The sequence below is a fragment of the Apteryx rowi genome, unplaced genomic scaffold (genome assembly GCF_003343035.1).
Source record: "Apteryx rowi isolate R43461 unplaced genomic scaffold, aptRow1 scaffold_111, whole genome shotgun sequence".
Lineage (NCBI taxonomy): Eukaryota > Metazoa > Chordata > Aves > Apterygiformes > Apterygidae > Apteryx > Apteryx rowi.
In genome coordinates this window covers 919,893-939,183 of record NW_020447320.1, presented here as the reverse complement: position 1 = coordinate 939,183, position 19,291 = coordinate 919,893, and the positions used below count along the sequence as shown (strand labels likewise).

At 37.4% G+C, this 19,291-nt stretch overlaps 1 protein-coding gene and 1 long non-coding RNA gene across 6 annotated transcripts in view; one reads left to right on the top strand and one right to left on the bottom strand.

Annotated features, from left to right (window-relative positions):
• Positions 1-386: 386 nt before the first annotated feature.
• On the bottom strand, positions 387-1,223 carry LOC112971278. 2 transcript variants are annotated; one of them, XR_003255291.1, is made up of 2 exons: positions 833-1,223; positions 387-686 (listed from the first exon to the last, which is right to left on the bottom strand). It is a non-coding gene; the product is annotated as an uncharacterized LOC112971278 (long non-coding RNA). The 2 variants fall into 2 exon arrangements; XR_003255290.1 differs by having other exon boundaries at positions 837-1,223.
• A 62-nt stretch (positions 1,224-1,285) lies between these two features.
• The window catches only part of FAM120A (family with sequence similarity 120A), a 55,436-nt gene continuing 37,430 nt past the window's right edge, over positions 1,286-19,291 (top strand). Inside the window, exons 1-3 of one of the 4 annotated variants that reach the window (XM_026076504.1) lie at positions 1,286-1,621; positions 5,462-5,708; positions 10,635-10,717. In XM_026076504.1, coding sequence (XP_025932289.1) covers positions 1,616-1,621; positions 5,462-5,708; positions 10,635-10,717 — 336 coding nt within the window. In that variant the 5' untranslated portion in view covers positions 1,286-1,615. The remainder of the gene's footprint in view (positions 1,622-5,461; positions 5,709-10,634; positions 10,718-19,291) is intronic. The other 3 variants (XM_026076494.1, XM_026076478.1, XM_026076487.1) reach the window with 3 other exon arrangements.

Sequence of the window (19,291 nt, the reverse complement as noted above, 5' to 3'; positions counted from 1 at the left end):
CTGGCTGCCCCGCTCCGGCCCGGCCCGCGCGGGAGGCTGCGCCTCCATGTTCTGTCGGGGCCGCTGTGCCGCCCGCTTCCCCGACTCAAAATGTCCCTGCTCGCCCAGGGCCCCGCCGCTTCGGCGGCGATTCCGCTCCAACTTGGGCCTGCGGGGAGGAGCCGCTTGCTGAGCGCTTTCGGCGAGCGCAGCGATCTCGTTAGGGACGGGGGGGGGGGGGCGGAAAAAGAGGAAAAAAATCAGTTAAACTAGTTATCATGCGTGATAGATCGGCAACAAGTCCTGTGTGGAGGCGAGGCGTTTCAACTCGCGTTGAAGACGGAATTGTTCGCTCCCGAATGCAGCGGTTCCAGCTCCGTGTTTAAGCAGCACAGAATTTTGCTGGATATTGCCCAAATGTTTTAATGGGCTTTCAACTAAGCGTAGAATAATCCATTTTGTATTCTGTAATAATAAACACTTTCATTTTATGGGATCAGGAAAACTGACCTAGCAGTTCTTAACTCACAGTGCAAACTCCTTATTTTAAGGAAAAGTCTCTGTTTTCTGATAATGTAAACAGCAGTTCAGGAGGTAGCTGGGGTCCATGGTAATCTTTACTCTGACATCGAGGGCATGATTTCAAAGGTTGCGGGATATTAACGTATTACATCTTTCTGTACAGCAGTCATAATTTATGATCATTTCTGTAAAACAAGGAAGTTATATACATTGTTTAACGTGAAACAAAAGATATTAGAAAAAAAGCCCTGTGGATGAAACTGCAATTTTAAGAACTGTTTGCTCACTTTCCCGTTAAGGAGGAAAGAAGCAGAGGGAGTTAAGCACGTACTCACTGGTTGCAGGCTTTGCTGCCAGTTACTTCTGTATAGAAAATGTCATGTGTCCGTTAGAGTTGCACACAGATCAGCAGCTGGAGCTTAACGTTGTCTGGTTTTTGTAGTACTCTTTCGGCAGATTATGAAAATTCTGGCCCAGTTGCAGCCATAGGGTAAAGATTACTTTCTTGAAAGAGTTCTCCTAAAACGTGACTTTGGGCTAAGTTTCTCAAAGTTCTGCCAAAGGGGAAAAGCTGCCTTGGCTTATTGCTGGAGCTCTGGTCGCTGAGCGAGGCTGATCCTTTGCAGGAGTACGTTCTGCTTAGTTTGCTGCTTGCCAGGCCTGGTATTAAGTCATCCTGCATTTTAGAGGCGGTTGTAGTCGAGGCGAAGCTGATAGCGAAGTCCCACCCCTCCCCGCCGCTGGTGGAAGCGCGGCGAGGCCCGAGCTGGCGCTGGCGCTGGAGCCGGGCGCCCGGAGGCCACCGCCGGTGACACCTCGGTGCCGATGCCGCTCCTGGTTGCCTGCTGCGGATTTGCGGTTTTGGGTACCCCGAAACCTCAGATCAAGACAAGAAGCCAGACTGTGCCCCCTTGAATAAGTGCACGTAACGTGCATTTGGCATGAACTGGAAATGAAGGAAAAAAGCTCATTCTTGCAGCACTAAGTTTCACAAGACTTGATGTTTTGGACTTGATGTTTGTTTGAAGTTAAGAGATTATTGCCATGTCTGCCTTATTTATTTTTTTTTTCCGGTCAGGATATAGGTGAAATCATGTTCGTTTTTTGGGTGTGAATGCTGGTAAGAATGTGAATGATGACTAAAAAAGAATATGAATGATAACTTAAACTTTGTACATCATCTGATTTGGACTTTTTTTGTATCTAGGAAATGTTTTTTTTTACTTATTCTTTGAACAAAAAGTATTAAGGACCATGCAGTGAAGGTATTAACCTTGGGGTAGTTGTGAATGTGCTATAAATATTTCCTAGTTTGCTGTTGAGACTTAAAAATCATTAGTGAAAGCAATGTATGGGGTTAAGTAAACTTTTTTATTATTGTTTGTTAAAATGGGTACTTTGTTTAATGCAATATTAAAATGCATAATATCCAAGATAAAACCAGTTGTTTTGATGTTGATAGGAATTTGATATTTGTAATAGTTTTGTGGTATGTTTAACTAGCTGTCAGTTTTTTAAATATATTCTATTTCAGTCTGGTTAGTTTCTATTTAAGCACATTTCATCTTGATAAAGTTGCCACATTTGACAACTTTGTCACCTGTAGCCCTTTGTTTACTTTCAAGCTTAACTGCAGCATTAGTTCCTTTGCAGTTTCTTGGTAATAGGCCTTAATCTGTAGAAACAGCTTTAGTAGAAGCCACCTCATGCAGGGTCTCTTGGCTAATATTAAAAAAAAAAAAAATGATGGGAGATTTGGAGTGTAGATATTTATTGTAGGTTAGCATTTAGCAAGTGTTAGTTATCAAATACTCGTTTTGGGGAAAAAAAATGTTTATTGCTGTTAAGAACACTCATATGATTGAAGAGAAGGTCTATACTGCACTGGCTCTCTGAACTGGTCAGCTATCTTGGAAATGGGAAGAATATCATTATTTTCCAATTGATGGCTAATTTATTAAGCTGTTGAAAAACTGTGTGAATAGCTCTGTGTGAGTTGATTCATTTTCAGGTTAGGCAGAATGTTTCATGGCTATGGTGGTAACATATACAATACACTTTAGAGATTTGAACTTAAATCTTTTTTCTTTTCTTTTTTTTTTTGGTTTTCCTCTTTTTCTTACGCAATTTATTCTCTTTATAAATCTGCTTTAGAATGCTTGCATATATCTTCTGTTCTCTAAACCTTACTCCAATTTTATTCATGTTCTCCCTCATAATCACTTTCTAGCAACCTTCCTTGTGGGCAAAGAGCAAACACAACTTGCATGTGTGATTTTTATTTGCATGTATGTGTGTTTTTTATTTGCATATGCATAAGGCAGTTGCAGAATTCTAGTATTTTCTCTCTCTTTGTTTTGAGAAGTTGGGTTTGAGAATAGTGATTAGCTTTAAGTATGAAACTAATTTTCATATTTTCAGGAAACATCTGAGTCTTGAGTAGAAGGCTTCTGTGCAGAGTTAGGAACTGGCTACCAATTTAATCTATTTTGGTGATTAGAGGGGAGAAAAAAAAAGAATGTATTCTATCCAGAACAATTATTAATCACTTGCAGATGATTTCAGCAGGATGTAAAAATAACAGGTTCCTCTGAGTTATAATAAATATCCTACGGGTTCTTAGCTTAATTGTGACCTGATATTTTTCTGTTTGGGGAGAGGGGGAGTAATTCTTGAAAGAAACTTTTTTTTAGGCAAGGCATGTTTGCTAAAATTTAACTATTTAAGCAATGAACATCTTAACATCTTTCTTACTTTGGTAAGACCTTGTTTTATTCTCCATATCTAAATGTTTGTGTACATGTTTACACACAGAGCATTCTTTTTCATCCAGTATTGTTAATGTTTGCACATGGTTTAGACCTGAAAATTATTCCAAAGTAATGGCTTTTATTCCCCCTCTCTTCTCTCCCATTAATTCTGATTCTGATCTCTGCACTTCGTCCGTATATAGTTGCATCTTCAGATTCTGTTCTTTTGTCAGACTTAAGTTATTTGAATGACTCTCACCTTGTTTGGGTTTTGATTATGTTGCAGGTTAGCTGTACCTTGGTAAGCAGCCCGTGTAGCTCTCTTCCATGTGACTGTTCAGTTATTTGAACACAGATTCTGGTATTACATAAACATACTGCAGTTTCACACTCATAACATGCTGTGTCAGATAGCTCTATAAAATGAGGCAGGGAGGGAGCTGGTGGCTGTCGAGGCAGAGGAAAGAGTTTACAGGAGATCAGAATGGGCCCCAGGCTTCGTTTCCCCTCGTGTTGTCTGCACACCTGGGTAACATGTACCACTGCAAAAAGAGTTGGTACTGTTTTTACACATAACTTGTTGTGGTGCTGCATGCAAAGACATTTTTAGGTATATGGACATAATTTAAATCTATCTACTTCTTATGAAAAAAAATTATCTCTGGGTGACTATCCTAATTTAAAATGTATAAAGACCTGTAAGGTAGTAGCATTAGGAATAAAGAGGGAGTTTAGTGAGCTTTGTATTGATCATATGAATAGCTCTGTGAACGTGATGCTGACTCTTCAGTCGCTCAGGAGTTTGCTTTGAAGGGAGCATCTCACGAAACTACGTGGGAGAAGCCAAAATTTACATACCTCACTGGAAGACTGCAGTTCAGTGCAGCATTCACATAGCGTCTGTAAGGCATGAATAGAAGAAGGAAGGGTCACTTTAAACTTGCGTTGGACAAAAGAAACTTTTTGCTAAAAGATAGGTTAATGGTGGAGTGTTTTACTGGACCACGGAGATGTGGGACTGGTTGCTTGAGTTCTGCAAGGCCTTGGCTGTAGAGGAAATAGCTTCACCGGCACTAACACTATAGCTATTCATAAGTACTGTAGAGACTGAAACTAATAGTTTTGTACTTGTCTTTTTCTTTTGGGATAGCTTGCTATAGATTGTTGTTAAAATTGAATACTTACTGAGGCTAGTTTGTACCAAAATGAAACTTCTGTGGGGTTTTCTAAATCACTGAATGTTCATTACATAGAGGATAAAAGAATTGGTAAGGCATCGAAAGCACTCAACTTGCTTTATTTTTGTTTGCTGGGGTTCTCATGCAAACTGTAGTTGTTGTAGTTCTTGCTAGCATGTAGAAATGCAGGACTGTCGATACTAAGCTGTCGTCTTGGGTTTGTGTGGTGTTTTTCTGTTTTTTTGTTTTGTTGTAGTATGCTTCACGGTAAGAGGATTGCTTTTATATTTCCAACGTTAGGAATTGGCCCAAGTCCCCCCAGCAGGACATGTCTCTTCTAGTCATCTGACTGCCATAGCCTAAAATATGTGCTTTGCTAGGCAACGTGAGTTGAGAGGTGAAGTTTGGGCTTTAAACTTGAAGTAATTTGCCCCATCACAGACAGCTGTGTGTAAATGAATAGACTATACAGGTTTAGAAGTGGAAAGAGGAAACAATTAGGCTTTACACTGCAAGTAGATATTTCCAAGGTTGAGAAAGTTACCTGTGTTCATCTAGGGATGCATTTGTTACTTTTAAAACAGGGGTGCAAATCTGTATAAGTGGCTGTGTGATGGGGGAGGGGGGTGGGGGTGTGTTTGCTTTTAAGGGGGCATCTAGGCTTGCTAAACTGTTCAAGTATCCACTGCCTTAGGACTTTTCCCATGAACTGACTTAGATGTTGGAATAGTAATATGTTTAAAGTCTGCCTGTTTCTGTTAATAAACAGTTACTTCACATTAGTTTAGTAATACGTAATACCACTTCAGTGTGTAGGCTTCCCGAACTTTGTATTTTGTTTCTGAGTGCTGCTTAGGGCCTATACCCTTATAGACTATGTCACAGTGTCACTGGATTTTAAAAATTACTTTAAATGTTCTGCATTTCCAATACATATTTATAGTTTCAGAAAAATCCAATGTATCGTAATAAATATGATAAATCAATACTACAACTTCAGACTGTAGCTAATTACTCTGTCTTCCACTATAGGTTGCACAGAGCATTGAGGATCATCATCAAGAAGTAATTGCATTCTGCAGAGAAAAAGGGTTCCATGGTTTGGTTGCATATGATTCCGATTATGCATTGTGCAACATCCCTTACTATTTCAGTGCCCATGCCCTAAAACTGAGCCGTAATGGGAAAAGTCTCACAACAAGCCAATACCTAATGCATGAAGTTGCCAAGCAACTGGACCTGAATCCAAATCGCTTTCCTATTTTTGCTGCTCTTTTAGGTAAGTGAAGCAATAAAAGAACTTGATACTACTAGTCCAATTTATAGTTTCAGTTTCTTTTAACATTGTTTTAAAATGTATGTGCCTAATTTAATTAAGTGAAAGCATCTAAGCAAAGCCATCCCTTTGTTTCAGTCTCTCCTGCTATTCTTGACGTGGGCCAGGTGCTTGTTGATAAGGCCAGACAGATGCTGAGTTTGTTGAGATCTGTGAGTGATGTAAATTATGGCACTCTAGAAACAAGAGTAGGAAGTAAAAGTTCTGCAAAGTTGTTGCATAGCCAAAATATTCTCAGTGAGGAAAAAAAAATTAAGGCAACTGTGGTTCTACTAGTTCTGGACTTAACGTAGCATTTAAGGTCTACTTCTAATAGCACTCTTTTCAGACTAGGAGGTCCCATTTTATATTCTACCAAAAAATAACATACAGTATGGAGTGCAGATTTCTGGATTGTGGGAGCTTGTTCCCCTCTGAGAAGGGAAACCATTACGACCGCACATCAGCTGCACTGGAACTATATTCTGCTATAATTGAGTGAAACTGCACAGCAAGTGTGGTAATCAGAATTTTACCATTCCATTACTTTTATTTGGATAGTTTCTTAGTACTCCTGCTTCTAATGGTAAATGGTGTAGTATCTTTAATGATGACAGATAGGAAGGACTTCAGTTTCACATCTCTTCTGAAATGGGCACATTTTAACATACTTTATTTCCAGACTGATGGTAAAGCATACCTCTAATGTGCTCTCAGAGGGAAGAGAGAATTAATGTCTAATGAAAGAGTCTCCAATGAATAAGATTTATTTGGAATAGTATCCTAACTTCAGGTGAATAATCAGAGAGTAATCATGTTTTTGATCGTATCAAAATTTAGTTTGTATTGAACAAACTAAATTTAAGACATTTGGATTTTTTTTCTCATGTTTCTCACTGACCTTGTGTATTAGTGTGGGCAAATGATGTAACATGAAAATAAAACAGTTTAATGTTTAAAAATTTCTCATCCAGGCAGGTATCTCACATATTGAGAAGGAAGGAACCCATGCATCTTACAGTAGAAAGCAACAAGTATTTGGTTGAAGTTGTTTTTTTCTTAATGTATGATTTTTTCATATCAAGAATAGTTGCCTGCTTGTATGGTGATTGGCTAAGCAGCAATTTAAAACAAAAACTCTGGGTAAATTGCATGACAGAGACTACTATTGCTAGGCTTTGTTTTGGATTTCTATAAATAAGTTGTTGAATGCCAGTTCAGTGAGTAAGGATTACTCTTTGAAGAGCAGTTTCACAGTTACAAGATGTGCTTTACAGAATTAAAATACATGTGAATGACATTATTTTAACCTATCACAGAATTTCAGCTGCATGGCTAGTTGAGCCATTGCTAGCTTGGTTATATTAAATGCTATGTGAAAAACAGTAAACTTCTTGAAGGTTTTGAAATTTTTTGCAAGAAGCTCTGAATATTTTCTTGCTTGATATTTTATATGGCAAAATGTTTTTCAGCTTGCTCTGAGGAGAAGGAAACTGATGTCATTAAGGCTTATCTCAAATGATTAGTAAAGAGAAGTTTTGCAGCTTTTTTCCAAATTGGTACAAACCTTAAACAGCTGAGCTACAAGTTTAGTTGGTTTGTGTATGTGTGTTTTTGTTCTGAACTGCTTTTGTGTGTGTAGTGAGTAAGCAGAACAGAGAAGAGTTTTTGGAAGGCGGACTTAGAACAGAAGATTCTTCAGACTTCTTACTGTGCTGTTTTTTTTTTTTTTGTTAGTGCATATTATGAAACCTAGGTATTTGGTGATATAAACAGTGATTATATAAGTTTACAACAAACAGATATTGTTTGGCTAAAGTACTGGCAACGTTTTCTGACTCCTACATCATGATGAACATAGCAACTTAGGTTTTTTAATAAAATATTAAATGCATTTAGACACACAATTGTGTATAGTGTAGCGTATGTTTAAAGCAGGGTAGCTAATCAGATCTCAATAAATCTTTTGATATCTGAGGGATTGCGTGACTTCACAGGTCATTCTGACTTTGCCCCTGTGGTCTCTGTGGGTTTCTTTGAATCTCATAAGTAGAATGAAGAAAATCACAACAGGAAGGTATGACCACAAACTTGATTACAAGGGAAGATGTATGAATCTGTTACGTTGTTCTGTTCTGGGTGCATCAGTGTTACTCCCCATGCTAGCCGTTTGCTTTGGAATAAATGAATATATTTTGAAATAACTGCAGTTAAGCTGCTGGCTTAATGTTTACAATTAGAGGACGACAAAACTATCATAACAGATGTATAATTATTCTGCTTTGGGTCTGCAAATCAGTTTTCCCGTGTAGGGAAAACTTGAACTACTTTGTTTTCAGAAACTTTGTCATTAACTTCAAGGCTGAATTTTGCTGAAAGGAGAAGCTGAAAGAGAACCAAGCCTAGTGACTGAGAAGTGAATACATTTTGAGTCTTTTCTTCCTTCAAGCGTTCAACAGTAGGAAGAGCCTGTGGCATCACAACTAACTGGTCAAATAAAAAAAAATTCTTAATGACAAAAATCTTTGGGATTGAGTTCTTTCAGGGATACAGTCTTTCTATTTGAGTATTCCAGGAAAATATTTTTCTGGCTCTACCAACTAGGCAAATTTTAAAAAGTTACTGTATGAGAAGCTTACATAGACAGTGTGGTTTGTTTGTTTGTTTACAACTCTCTCCTTCTTACTACTTTCCATGCAGAAGAGATTTTATAGTTTTAGCTATATAATATAGGGAGTATTCTTGTCATGAGTAGTTAAAACGTGGCCGAGATACTGTGTCCTGTGAAAGCAGGCACTTAAGTTCTGACTTAATTGCTGTTGATGTAAACAGGGGGTTGATTTGGGTTATTTTGTAAATTTTGACTTGAATAATTGAGAATGTTAAAAAAAAAAAAAAAAACTTTGGTAGGAAAAACAAGCAGAGTGTTGTATATAGGGCTGTAATTCTGTGAACTCTTTAGGAAGAGCAGTGGCTTCAATTAGGATCTAATTGCTTTAAAAAAAATTCTAAAGCATACACTAAAATAAGCCATTAAAATGGAAGAAATCAATATATGTTGAGGTTGTTCAGCCAGGTCAAGAAATAGAGGTTGCTTACATAACATTGATCTCTTTCCCCACTGTGACAGTACTTTAGAACGTGTTTAGTTATGTAGTCACATTCTGTTCCTCAGTAAAATTTTAGAAGACCGTAAGGTAAATGTAGGCCTCACTTGTTATTTGGACTGCAAAAGACACTGCTATACTTGAACATACTAAATTTTAATATGTGCTGAGAACTGATCAAATGGTCAGACCGTCATATGTATGTGTTCAGGAGGACAGAATTAACTGTAATGACTGATGGAGGCCAAACAAGATTGAGGTGCTGGTGGAGGGGAGGGAAGCTCTGACTGTTTTAAAAGATAATCTTGGAATCTGCAGGAGTTACTGTTAGTTGCTCACAAAGCTTTCTGGCTTTAACTGATTTTTTCCAGACCTGTGTTGTAAAGGCTGTATAATCCTACCTTAGTTAGATTTCATTGACTAAGATTAGTAATAATGTGGCCATTACACACAAATGTGCTGAATGTCTTTCTGATGTGAGTTTAGGGTTTAGCTCTCCATGAATAAAAATTATAATTTTTCCCTGTTGGAGATCTCAGCAGTAGGGGAAATACTGTTTGGACACAAAGACTTCTCACTCTAGAGAGCATCCGGTAGTCACCAGGCAGTGGATGGCCTTCTTCATTTTCACACATTAAGGAGCATTAAAAGCAAACTAAAATACTTTAAAAGCAAAATATTAAGAAAGTAAACAACTGTTGTGGGTTTTTTTTTAGCACTTTCATATTCTTTGTGAGTAGGCGAGAGTTCAAGATGTTGTCCAAACTATGAAATGCTCCCCCCAAAAAGCGCTCTAAATATATTGACAACAGTGAGAACTATGCATTCACTCCTAAATTGCCACTCTTTAAAACCAAATACTGAAAATATCTTTTAAGTTTTCTATTAGAAGTGTAGTAACACATTCTGTCTAGCTCTTTGTAAAGTCTGGATTCCTAGATACTGAGCTCTATCAGTTGATGATGAGTTAGCTGTTCACTTGATTAATTCAGATGTTTGAAATATTTCCTCACTAATAAATTTCCTTTTTTTTTTTTTTTTTCTGWTTGTGATGTGCTTTGAAAAATCAAAGTAATTTAAACAATCTTCCATTTGACAAAAGCTGCTTGGTAGATGCAGCTACCATCTATAGTCATTGAAATAACTAAATGATTTTCTAATTGCTCTGATGATGCCAGCCCAGCTTCTAACAGAGACTCGTCTGACCTGGTAGGTCAGCGAAAGAAACTTCAGGAATTGGGAGCCTGCTAAGTGTCATCTGGAGCTGCCAGCATTCCTGAGGGTTAGATAAATCTGCCTTGTGGCTTGCCATTTGACCCACAGTATGTAGTGGAGCACAGTGCAGAGATGCCAGAGGTAGCTCTGATGTGTAGCAGTAACGGTGTATGTTGTGATGCGGGAAGGACTTTCCAGCTTGGGTCTGGGAGCAATAGACTGTGTTCTTACTGTTGCACCTGAATTATTAAATCCTATTGAGGATGCCCTAATAGAAGTGCCAGATTGAGGTCGATGCCATGTGTTGTGACTGTGGCTCTGTTGCTTCTTTAAGCAAGCTGAGTTTCATTGAACAGTGCTCCTCAAACAGAAGGAAGCTTCTGTAACTGCAACATTCCAGTTAGGTTTTTGTCGAGTTCCAAAAAGATATTTCCAAGTTTAATTTCTCTGCAGTGAACATACTTATTATGAATTGAGAACTAACTGCAAATCTGTTTTGCTTCATGTAGAATCGATATATAATGTTTTAATGTGTACTTTTAAAATAAAGTTCTGCATTGTATTCTAGGTAATCATATTCTACCTGATGAAGATTTGGCTTCCTTTCATTGGAGTTTACTTGGTCCAGAACATCCACTAGCTTCACTTAAGGTAAAAACTTAATATAACTACTAGCAATTAAGCTAAAACCAATCATAACAATCAGAGCAGTGTAATATGCTAATATTTCAGATGTTTTGCTAGTGTGATATAGAGCAAGAGGGAGATTATTCAGAAAGGCTCAGGTTAGCCTGCGTAGCTCGTGCAGATTGTGATTCACAGCAGCTAAGCTAGGCTCTTGGTCTCAGTCACCCCCGGTGTCCCTGTCTCTCTCTGTTGATTGCAGAGGATACCTGGGGCGATTAGCCTTCCTAGGCTAAACTTAGCCGTTGTGATCCGCCTAAGTGCCCTTCAGCTGCATGAGCAATATACCAAACATGTTCAGTGAGTGGTTTTACTTTGAGACTGTAACTCCTTACTCTCTTTTTTTTAAGAGAAGAGAATTTTTTTTTGTTTAGTCATGTTCTTAGTCAAAAATAATTAGCTGGATTCCTTGCTACTATATTCTTCTATTTTCTACTGATCCAAATTTGTGTGTAATTCTCAGTGATCCATACCTCTTAAATTGAAGTGTAAATGTACCAGAGAATAGGTTACTCAAGAAAGCTAATGTGGCCTTCAGCAGATTTTTTTTTTTTTTTTTTTTTTTAGAGACAAGTAACTTCTGTGTTGAATGCTCATAGTTTACAGAATATCTGTTCTGCTGCTTAATCGCACTTGCTTTGTGCATCTGCCAAATAGCTATAAAAGGGAAATGGGACGCGTCAGAGAATGGGATGATAGTGTTACCTTTCTTTCTCTCAACTGCAATAGACATATCTTTTTTCCCTTTCTCCTAAGATGCGCCATATAGCAAATCAAACTTCTGACCTAAAATTTAAGGTGTTTCATTGTTCTTTGAGAACTTTGTTTGCACGATAAAACTGTACTGGCTTTTGTTAAATGCTGAAAGATTGTTTTGTTGTAGTATCTACAACAAAATTAGTCTTTTCTTCTCCTATTCCAAATGTTTCTTAAGCATTGGAGAAGTTGTAACTTCACTAAAAGTAGAATTTAAAGGTAGATTTGAGATTTTCAGCAGAGCGCTTAAGGCTTTCACATGCAATGCTCAGCCAGCAGCTATGACAATTGGCTGTTAACCCTCCTCCCCTAATTTACTACCACTCCTATTTCTGGGAAGATCAATGTCCATACAGTGTAGTGGCAAAGCAAAATATATGCATGCATGGTTGTCGCTTCCTTGTAAAACTTGAGATGAAAAAAAAAAAAGACTGAAAGAGCATACCTGTATTTTCATTTTTGACTAATAAGGTTAAAATGTGGGACTTCTTTCAAACTGGTTGATAAACTGTCAGATGTTCATGAAACTTTTCTCTATTTAGGCTGTCAAGTTGAATAATTTGTTTTATAGCCACCTTGGAATAAGATTTCAGACACCTGTACCTTGTGAAAAGCCTTCTAAACATATATGGTATTATTTGACTAGAATGAAAATGATACCTTTGTCATTTTGCTTCTACGCTTACATTTTCATTAAAAGCACCAATTGGGCTCTGCACCTAGCATTCTAAGGAAATGATGTGTTTTCTGAGGGTGTAATTGGGCTTAGTCAGTCCTCCCTTCAATTTTTTTTTTAATCTGTTGACCAGTATTAATCAGATTTGAAAATGGTTTGGGATAATACTTCCCCTGTGGCTGTTGTAGGCTCTGTGAAAACTGTTACACTGTTATCAGTGACAAAGACCCAAATTAGTGCCCTTACTGAGGGAAAAGGCAAGCAGAACACATAATTTGTTTCATTTCACAGCAGCTGGCTGGCCAATTGTTAAGTGCATAGCCCCAAATTAACTACAGTACTTCTGTCTTCTGGCTGATACCGATGTCAAAGGGAAAGAAAGAAGCAGGGCTAAAGCAAAAAGAACACAAGTCTACAGGAAACCAAGCTTCATTAGTTGCTGTTCATGGAACAACTTATTTTTTAGCTTCACTTTCAACTGTTTTCATGATTTGAAAATATAACGTGTTTCAATAGCTCATGAGCTTAATTTAGTTTCTTTTGACGTGCTAGTATATCAATGATGTTAGTACAACTGACTGTAGAGACCTTTTCTGTTAATTGCAGATGTGCAGAAAATGACATTCCTTATAAATTTTATGAATGCTTAAAAAAACTGAAAGATGTGTTTATATTAGCCATAAACTTGATAGCAAGAAGTAGTTTCAGAACAGTGATATTCTTGAAAAGCGCAAGCTGTCACAACAGCTGGAATTGGGGGGATGATTGTGGTTACAAATCAGGATGTGATCCCTGGGCTGTGCTTACCAATTTTGTTTGGCTGCATCTATTTAGAGTTACTATTGGGAATTTTCCATACCCAGGAACCAAGGGTTCCACATCCATACCTCATCCATCTTGCTTGGGATTTATAAAACTTTCTCATTGCATAAAGATTGAAAGATTTAAATCTTTTATATCTAAGACAGCGTGATCTTGAGCTTCAAGGCTAATAGTGAAGTTCAGTTCCCAATGGCCTGATTTGTTGCTTCTCAGCATTTTTGAGGTCTGCTAAGACAGGTAATAATATATGATTTGTTTCTGGCATTCTTTTTCACCCTTTTATTATGCTGTAGCAAAATAGTTACTTCTCCTAAAAGAGAAACTTTGCTAGTTCACTAACTCAGAAGTGTGACTTAGAAGAAATTACCAGTCTTCACAGATGGAAGACTGGTGTGTTTGCTGTGCTCAGGTACCAACAGAGTGAGGTGGAGAAAAGCAAAATTGAGTAACCTGTTTCAAAGAGGAACATGAGGATGGATGGTTCATCTAGGAGCATCTGAGCAAGCATGGGAAAGGAAGGGAAATGGAAACATGAAGAAAGACTCAGTCTTTCACATCTAGAAGGAAATGAATCTAGCTGTCACGACAGCATTTTTACATGCTGGATAGATAAAAAGCCTTGCATTTCAGAAGAAGACATCAAGGACTGCCATCGTGTCAGCAAAACTGTGAAGTTCTATAGACAAATTTAGTTGGAGAAGTTGACTTGCTATTCCTGCAAACAGAAAAAAGAATCAAAAACTGCTGACATTATAAGCTGTTCTGACTCAGAGTCTTTTCTGTTTAAATGTCCCTGTGTAAACAGGTAATGCATCTAATAAATGTGTAGACTGCATGTGATTGTGTCCTGTTATTTGATAGAGAGCAGAGAACACCAAAATGACTGTCTAGAGCAGAACTTGAAACAGGACAGGGATTATTAGCCTTTCTGAGAAAGAATTTGACCCCAAGACCTCATTTAGAAGCCTGGAATCATACTACTTTTTGTGTGGTTTGGGGTTTGTTTTTAAGACATCTGTGAAGACAATTTGGTTCCCATTATGGGAAAGTACAAGAACAGTCATCTTGCTACAGGATGGAGCTTCAAGACCAGTTGTACTCTTATATCAGAAAACTGTTAGGCGGGGAGTTTCTCATCTCTAGAATGAGTTAGTGTCAAGTTGGGAGCCTGCCTGGATAATGTGCTGCTGCTCAGATAACAGATGATACTAATGATATGCTTAAAGTAAATATTTTCCTTTCATTAGATGCTTAGAGTCATCATAGGATAATTCAGATTGGAAGGGACCTCAGAAAGTCATCTAGTCCAACCTCCTGCTCACATTAGGGTCAGCTTGAGTTCAGACCAGGATGCTCAGGGCTTTACTCAGATGAATCTTGAAAACCTCTTAACGTTGGAGTTTGCGCAACCTGTCTGGGCAACCTGGTCCACTGCTTGACAATCCTCCTTATGTACAATCTGAACCCATCTTGTTTTGGTTTATGCCTGTTTTCTCTTGTCCTCCCACCATGCACCACTGTGAAGAGCCTGGCTCCGTCATCTTGATAACCTCTTTGTAGATATTGAAAGGCTCCTCTTAGGTGCCCCTGAAGCCTTGTCTTCTCCAGGCTGAATAAGCCCCATTCCCTCAGCCTCTTCTCAGAGCGCAAGTGCTCCAGCTCCTTGACATCTTTCCTGTATTGGGGAACCCCAAAACTGAATGCAGTAATCTAGAGGTAGTCTAACATGTGCTGAATAGCAGGAGATAATCACATCCCTCAATATACTGGCTATGCTCCTGTTATACAGCCCAGGGTGCAGTTGGGCGCCTTTGTTGCCAGAGCACATTACTGGCTCGTGTTCAGCTTGCTATCTACCAAGATCCCCAGGTCCTTTTCAGCACAGCTACAGCCTGTATTGTAGCCATGGGTTATTCCTTCCTAGGTGCATTTGTACTTTTTGAATTTCATAAGGTTCCAGTCAGCCCATTCCTCCAGCTCATCTAGGTCTTTCTGGATGGCAGCCCAGCCTGTGAGTACTACCATGAGTAGTGTGCGGGGCTGTAATGCAAGTTGGCTAACATGAAGTTTATCTGTATCATATTTCTGTAAGTTGTTTTTTGGCTCTTCCCTCTTCTTTCTGCCATCATTTTGTTCCTTTGTTCAGATTTGGTTTTCTCACAGTCATATGATTAAATTGTCAGCAAATGATGTAGTCATTCTGTGTATTTTTGTTTGTTACCACTGTGACACGTGGAAGTAGAAAGAGGCCAATTTTTCTGACCGGGATGGAAGGAGGGGGGAGAGAGATATTTCTTTTTAACCTGATTTTAAGGGAAAAGCTGAGCTTTGCTGATTTGATAGGATTTTAAGTCATTCAGTTAACTTACTGCTTCTTTAGAAAGCTTGTCATTAGGTCAGATGCACTATAAGCCTGTAAGATTAAACATTTTTAACCTTTAAAGGCTGAGACAAGATCCAAACAGTTTGAATGGGATCTTTAGTAGAAATTACTAGACAAAAATTAAAAAGAAAAAAAGGCCATTTGGCATTTTATTCTTCATATCTTCAGCCTTTCCCCTCACCAATGAAAAACAGCATTGCCAGTGCGTCACCTCATAATTACTGAAAGTTTGAGGTCTCTCTTTTAATGGTTTGAAAATAAAACTAAATTGATTATCTGTTTTCAGCAGGCACAACAGTAAATGATGGCACTTTTGTTGATTGACTTTTAAAGGCTTCACTTCCTAGAGAGGGGGAGGCAACCATAGTTGTCCTAGCGCTGGGGAGTTTTTCCAAGTACAGCTTGGGTGCCTCCTTAAATATCCTTATAATTCTACAAAGTTATATATATGTCATCCTATCCATTTTAGATAAAGCATTTTTGCAAGTTTACTTTGCCAAAACCAAGACATATTTTTATCTTGTAGCTTCAGGGCTTGTAATGTTGCTTTCTGCCTCTCTTTTTGACAAATACCTATGTAGAATTAATTTCCTTTCCCTACTTAATCTTTACAAAGTGCGCTGTTAGGTCACTTTCGTTTTTTCTCAGTGGTCCTTCCTGAATTTAAGTTTTCCTTTTACAACTAGGAAAGAAACTATCCAATTTTTCAGATGTCACGTGCTTTCTAACCTGATGGCCTCAGTGTGTGATCCACCTCAATGTTTGCCTTTTCAAAATTCATTTCAAAATACATTTTCCCTGTTGTTGCTTGCCTGAAACACTTCTGTGGAGGAGAAAAAAAAAAAAGGCTTCTAGGAATAAATCTCTTTTAATGAGAAATCGGTAAAATATGGTGCTGATTTTGTTCTGAAACATTTTGAGTGCAACTAAAAGTAAGTTTGAACCATTCACAGGTTTTCTGTAACTTTTACTGTTAAAAAGTCTTCATTTTGTTTCCATACCTAACATTTACTGACGACTGGTTGTATGTTTAATGCATGCAGCGTTAGAAACAGTAGTTATGGTTTGGTACAAAACTTGAAGTTTTGGATTTCTGGAAAGTTCTAAAATGAATATAAATCTCTTTAATATCAGGAAAGTAGACCTCATTGCTCTGCTTTTCTGTTTTGGCTTTTATGTAGGTAATGAAATTTTTAGTTTTGTGGGTGTTCTCACAGATGGACTGGATGTCTTTCAAAACAGAATAAAAGAAAATTAAATATCTGAAATGTCTCTGGATCTGAAATACTTATTTTCAAAAGGTGTCATTTTGAGAGTTAAAAATATGCTCCTGTGAAGTCTTTGGGCTATATGTTTAAAAGCAGCTAAACTGGGTGTGACATTTGCATAGTAAGCCCTTAATATGTCTAGCTTGAGTTTCATACTTCCAGGGTTTGAGCTGAATATTAGTGCTTAAGTGTTATGACTTCTCTTGATGCTAACTGCTTAATGTTAACTGAATGCTGCTATCTTGCAAATTACATAAAGCTAAAGATGGACTGTTTTCTCTTTTATCCACTGAATTTTCAAGCAGATATTGCAGAAACACTGTAGGTAATACAGCTACGTTTCTCAAAGGGACTCTGCAGAGAGCACAGCTAACATGACAAGGCCATGTTATGATTCAGTGGCTTTAGAGGTGTGTAGTTATTAAATGCACAAATAAAATGGTAGGTGTTCATAAAACAACCCAGATTACTAATAAGAAGAAAAGCTATTTCTCCTTATTGCAGATTGGAGCAAAATTTGTTTGTGAATATTAGTGACTGTAAACTTGTATGTGAATATGAGCTATATTCAGTGCTATTCTATATATTCAGTATGTCTAACAATGAATATTTAATTTAAAATTTACTAATCTGAAATAGAAAATAATTACCATGCCTGACTGACTATGGTTAGCCATGCTGACTACACTAAACTGAACTAAAATGTGGAGCTGATCTCTGGTAGAGAATGACGAGATATAGAATGAATATCCTGACATTTTTAAAAAGTAGACTTTAAGAACAGCAAATTAGTGCCAGTGGAAATCTGGGCAAAATTTCTATGGACTAGATATTAAGAAGGCAATTTAGGAAATTGCATAATGAATTAATGAAATAAAGGTTGGGAAAAAATAATTACATATGGTAGATCGCAGGTGAAAAGAGTTTGTGGTGCAGGTTTTTTTAAAGCTGCAAAGATAAACCTAATGAAATATTAATCAGAATTGTGCATAAGCACTTCTGATAATGCTGAATTGCAGTATTTTCTACGAAAGTATGATATCTCTGTGGAGAATTCAAGTATAAAGATTTTTTCACCTTTTTTTCTTATATAAAATATAGAAGTGTTAGGCAATAATTATGATCTCTTAAATCTTGAATCACTGAACTTTGCAGATGTGCAGATTAAGATACGTTAATAGTGAAAACCTAGCTGCCCATCAAGCTAGTGATGGAAGGCTCCAGAATTGTACAGAGGTCCCAGGCAGCGTTTTTAGAAAGTCCTCAGGCATACTCTAAAATTTAGGACATGCACTTATCTTAAAACAGGAAAACTCAGTAATTCCATTAGATCAATAATTTAGAACAAGAGAAGGTTACTGAAAACTGGAACACAGATCTTCTAGGTAATTGTTGTTGTAGCTGTTAAGCCTCCTAAAAGTTACTTGCCTTGTGGAGAGGAAATGTCTTTGTTAAACTATACAGAGAGATTTGATTTTTTTCTTTGAGCTTAGCAAAGCTACTGCAAACTCAGGAGGGGTAGTATGGCTAAGCAGATTTGTTGTTAAGCTGTAGACTTGCTTTATTTTTAAGTGACCATTATAAAAAAAAAAAAAAAAAAGCATACCAAGTTGGCTTCCAAGCAAGTTTCATTTTTGGTTAGTCCAGAAAAAAGGCAGGTTTAGGTGGTTATACATCAGTAATGAGTCAGATTTAAGTTCTTCAGTTTAAGCTTTTTCACCAAATATTTCTGGTTCAGATCTCTCCTCTTGGAAGACTGAAAACGAGTAGCAATACTCTATGGAATTGGTTTAAGAGGAGGATTAAGGTCTTAATTGAATGAAACATATAAGGAAATGCTTTAATTCTTTTTACTTAATAGCTTTACTTAGTACTTAGCAAAAAGCAAATTGGACCAAAAATTAATCTATTTCCACATTTTTAGTGTATAAAAATTATAACAACTTATTATCCAAGAGAAGAAAAAAATAGTACTTTTGCAGTAAACATGAACAGTAATTCTGAGGCAGAAAGGAAGGGGAGGCTCAGCACTAATGAGGACTTGATACACTTGAGATAATTTGATAGCATGCAAAATTAAGAGAAACCATATAGTAACAAAGATAGGAATATGTGAATTTCCTTTCATCCCACTTTCCAAGGGAGGTGGCCATATTGAATGATGTTTTGCATAATACAAGGAATCTATATACATGCATTGTATAATGAAGTAAAGATATTTTGATTCAGCAGAAATCCTTTAGATCAGAGAAACACACTTTATTTCTCCTGTTTCTCAGAGAGAAGATGATTTGGATATTGAATTCAAGTAGGTAACAAAATGTAAGTGTTGCCCAATATAGGAGTAGTTATTAGAATCCATAAAAACTAAGTTTTTCTGCTTTCAGCTTTTCTGTTTTTATATTGTGATTTTTGGCTCTGGAATAAAGTCTGAATGGAAAACTCTGGGTAATTTATCAGATTCCTCAGCCTTATTCAGTTGAAAGACATCATTCAGAGTGTTTTTGAGATTTCTATTGAGTTTGGATGGTTAAATCCTCTCTGTAGTTGTGTCCTACTATTAGCCTTTTCCTGCAGTATCTTAGTCAAAAGGATTATTCAGAAGCCCATGAAAGAGAGATGGAGTTGGTGTAATT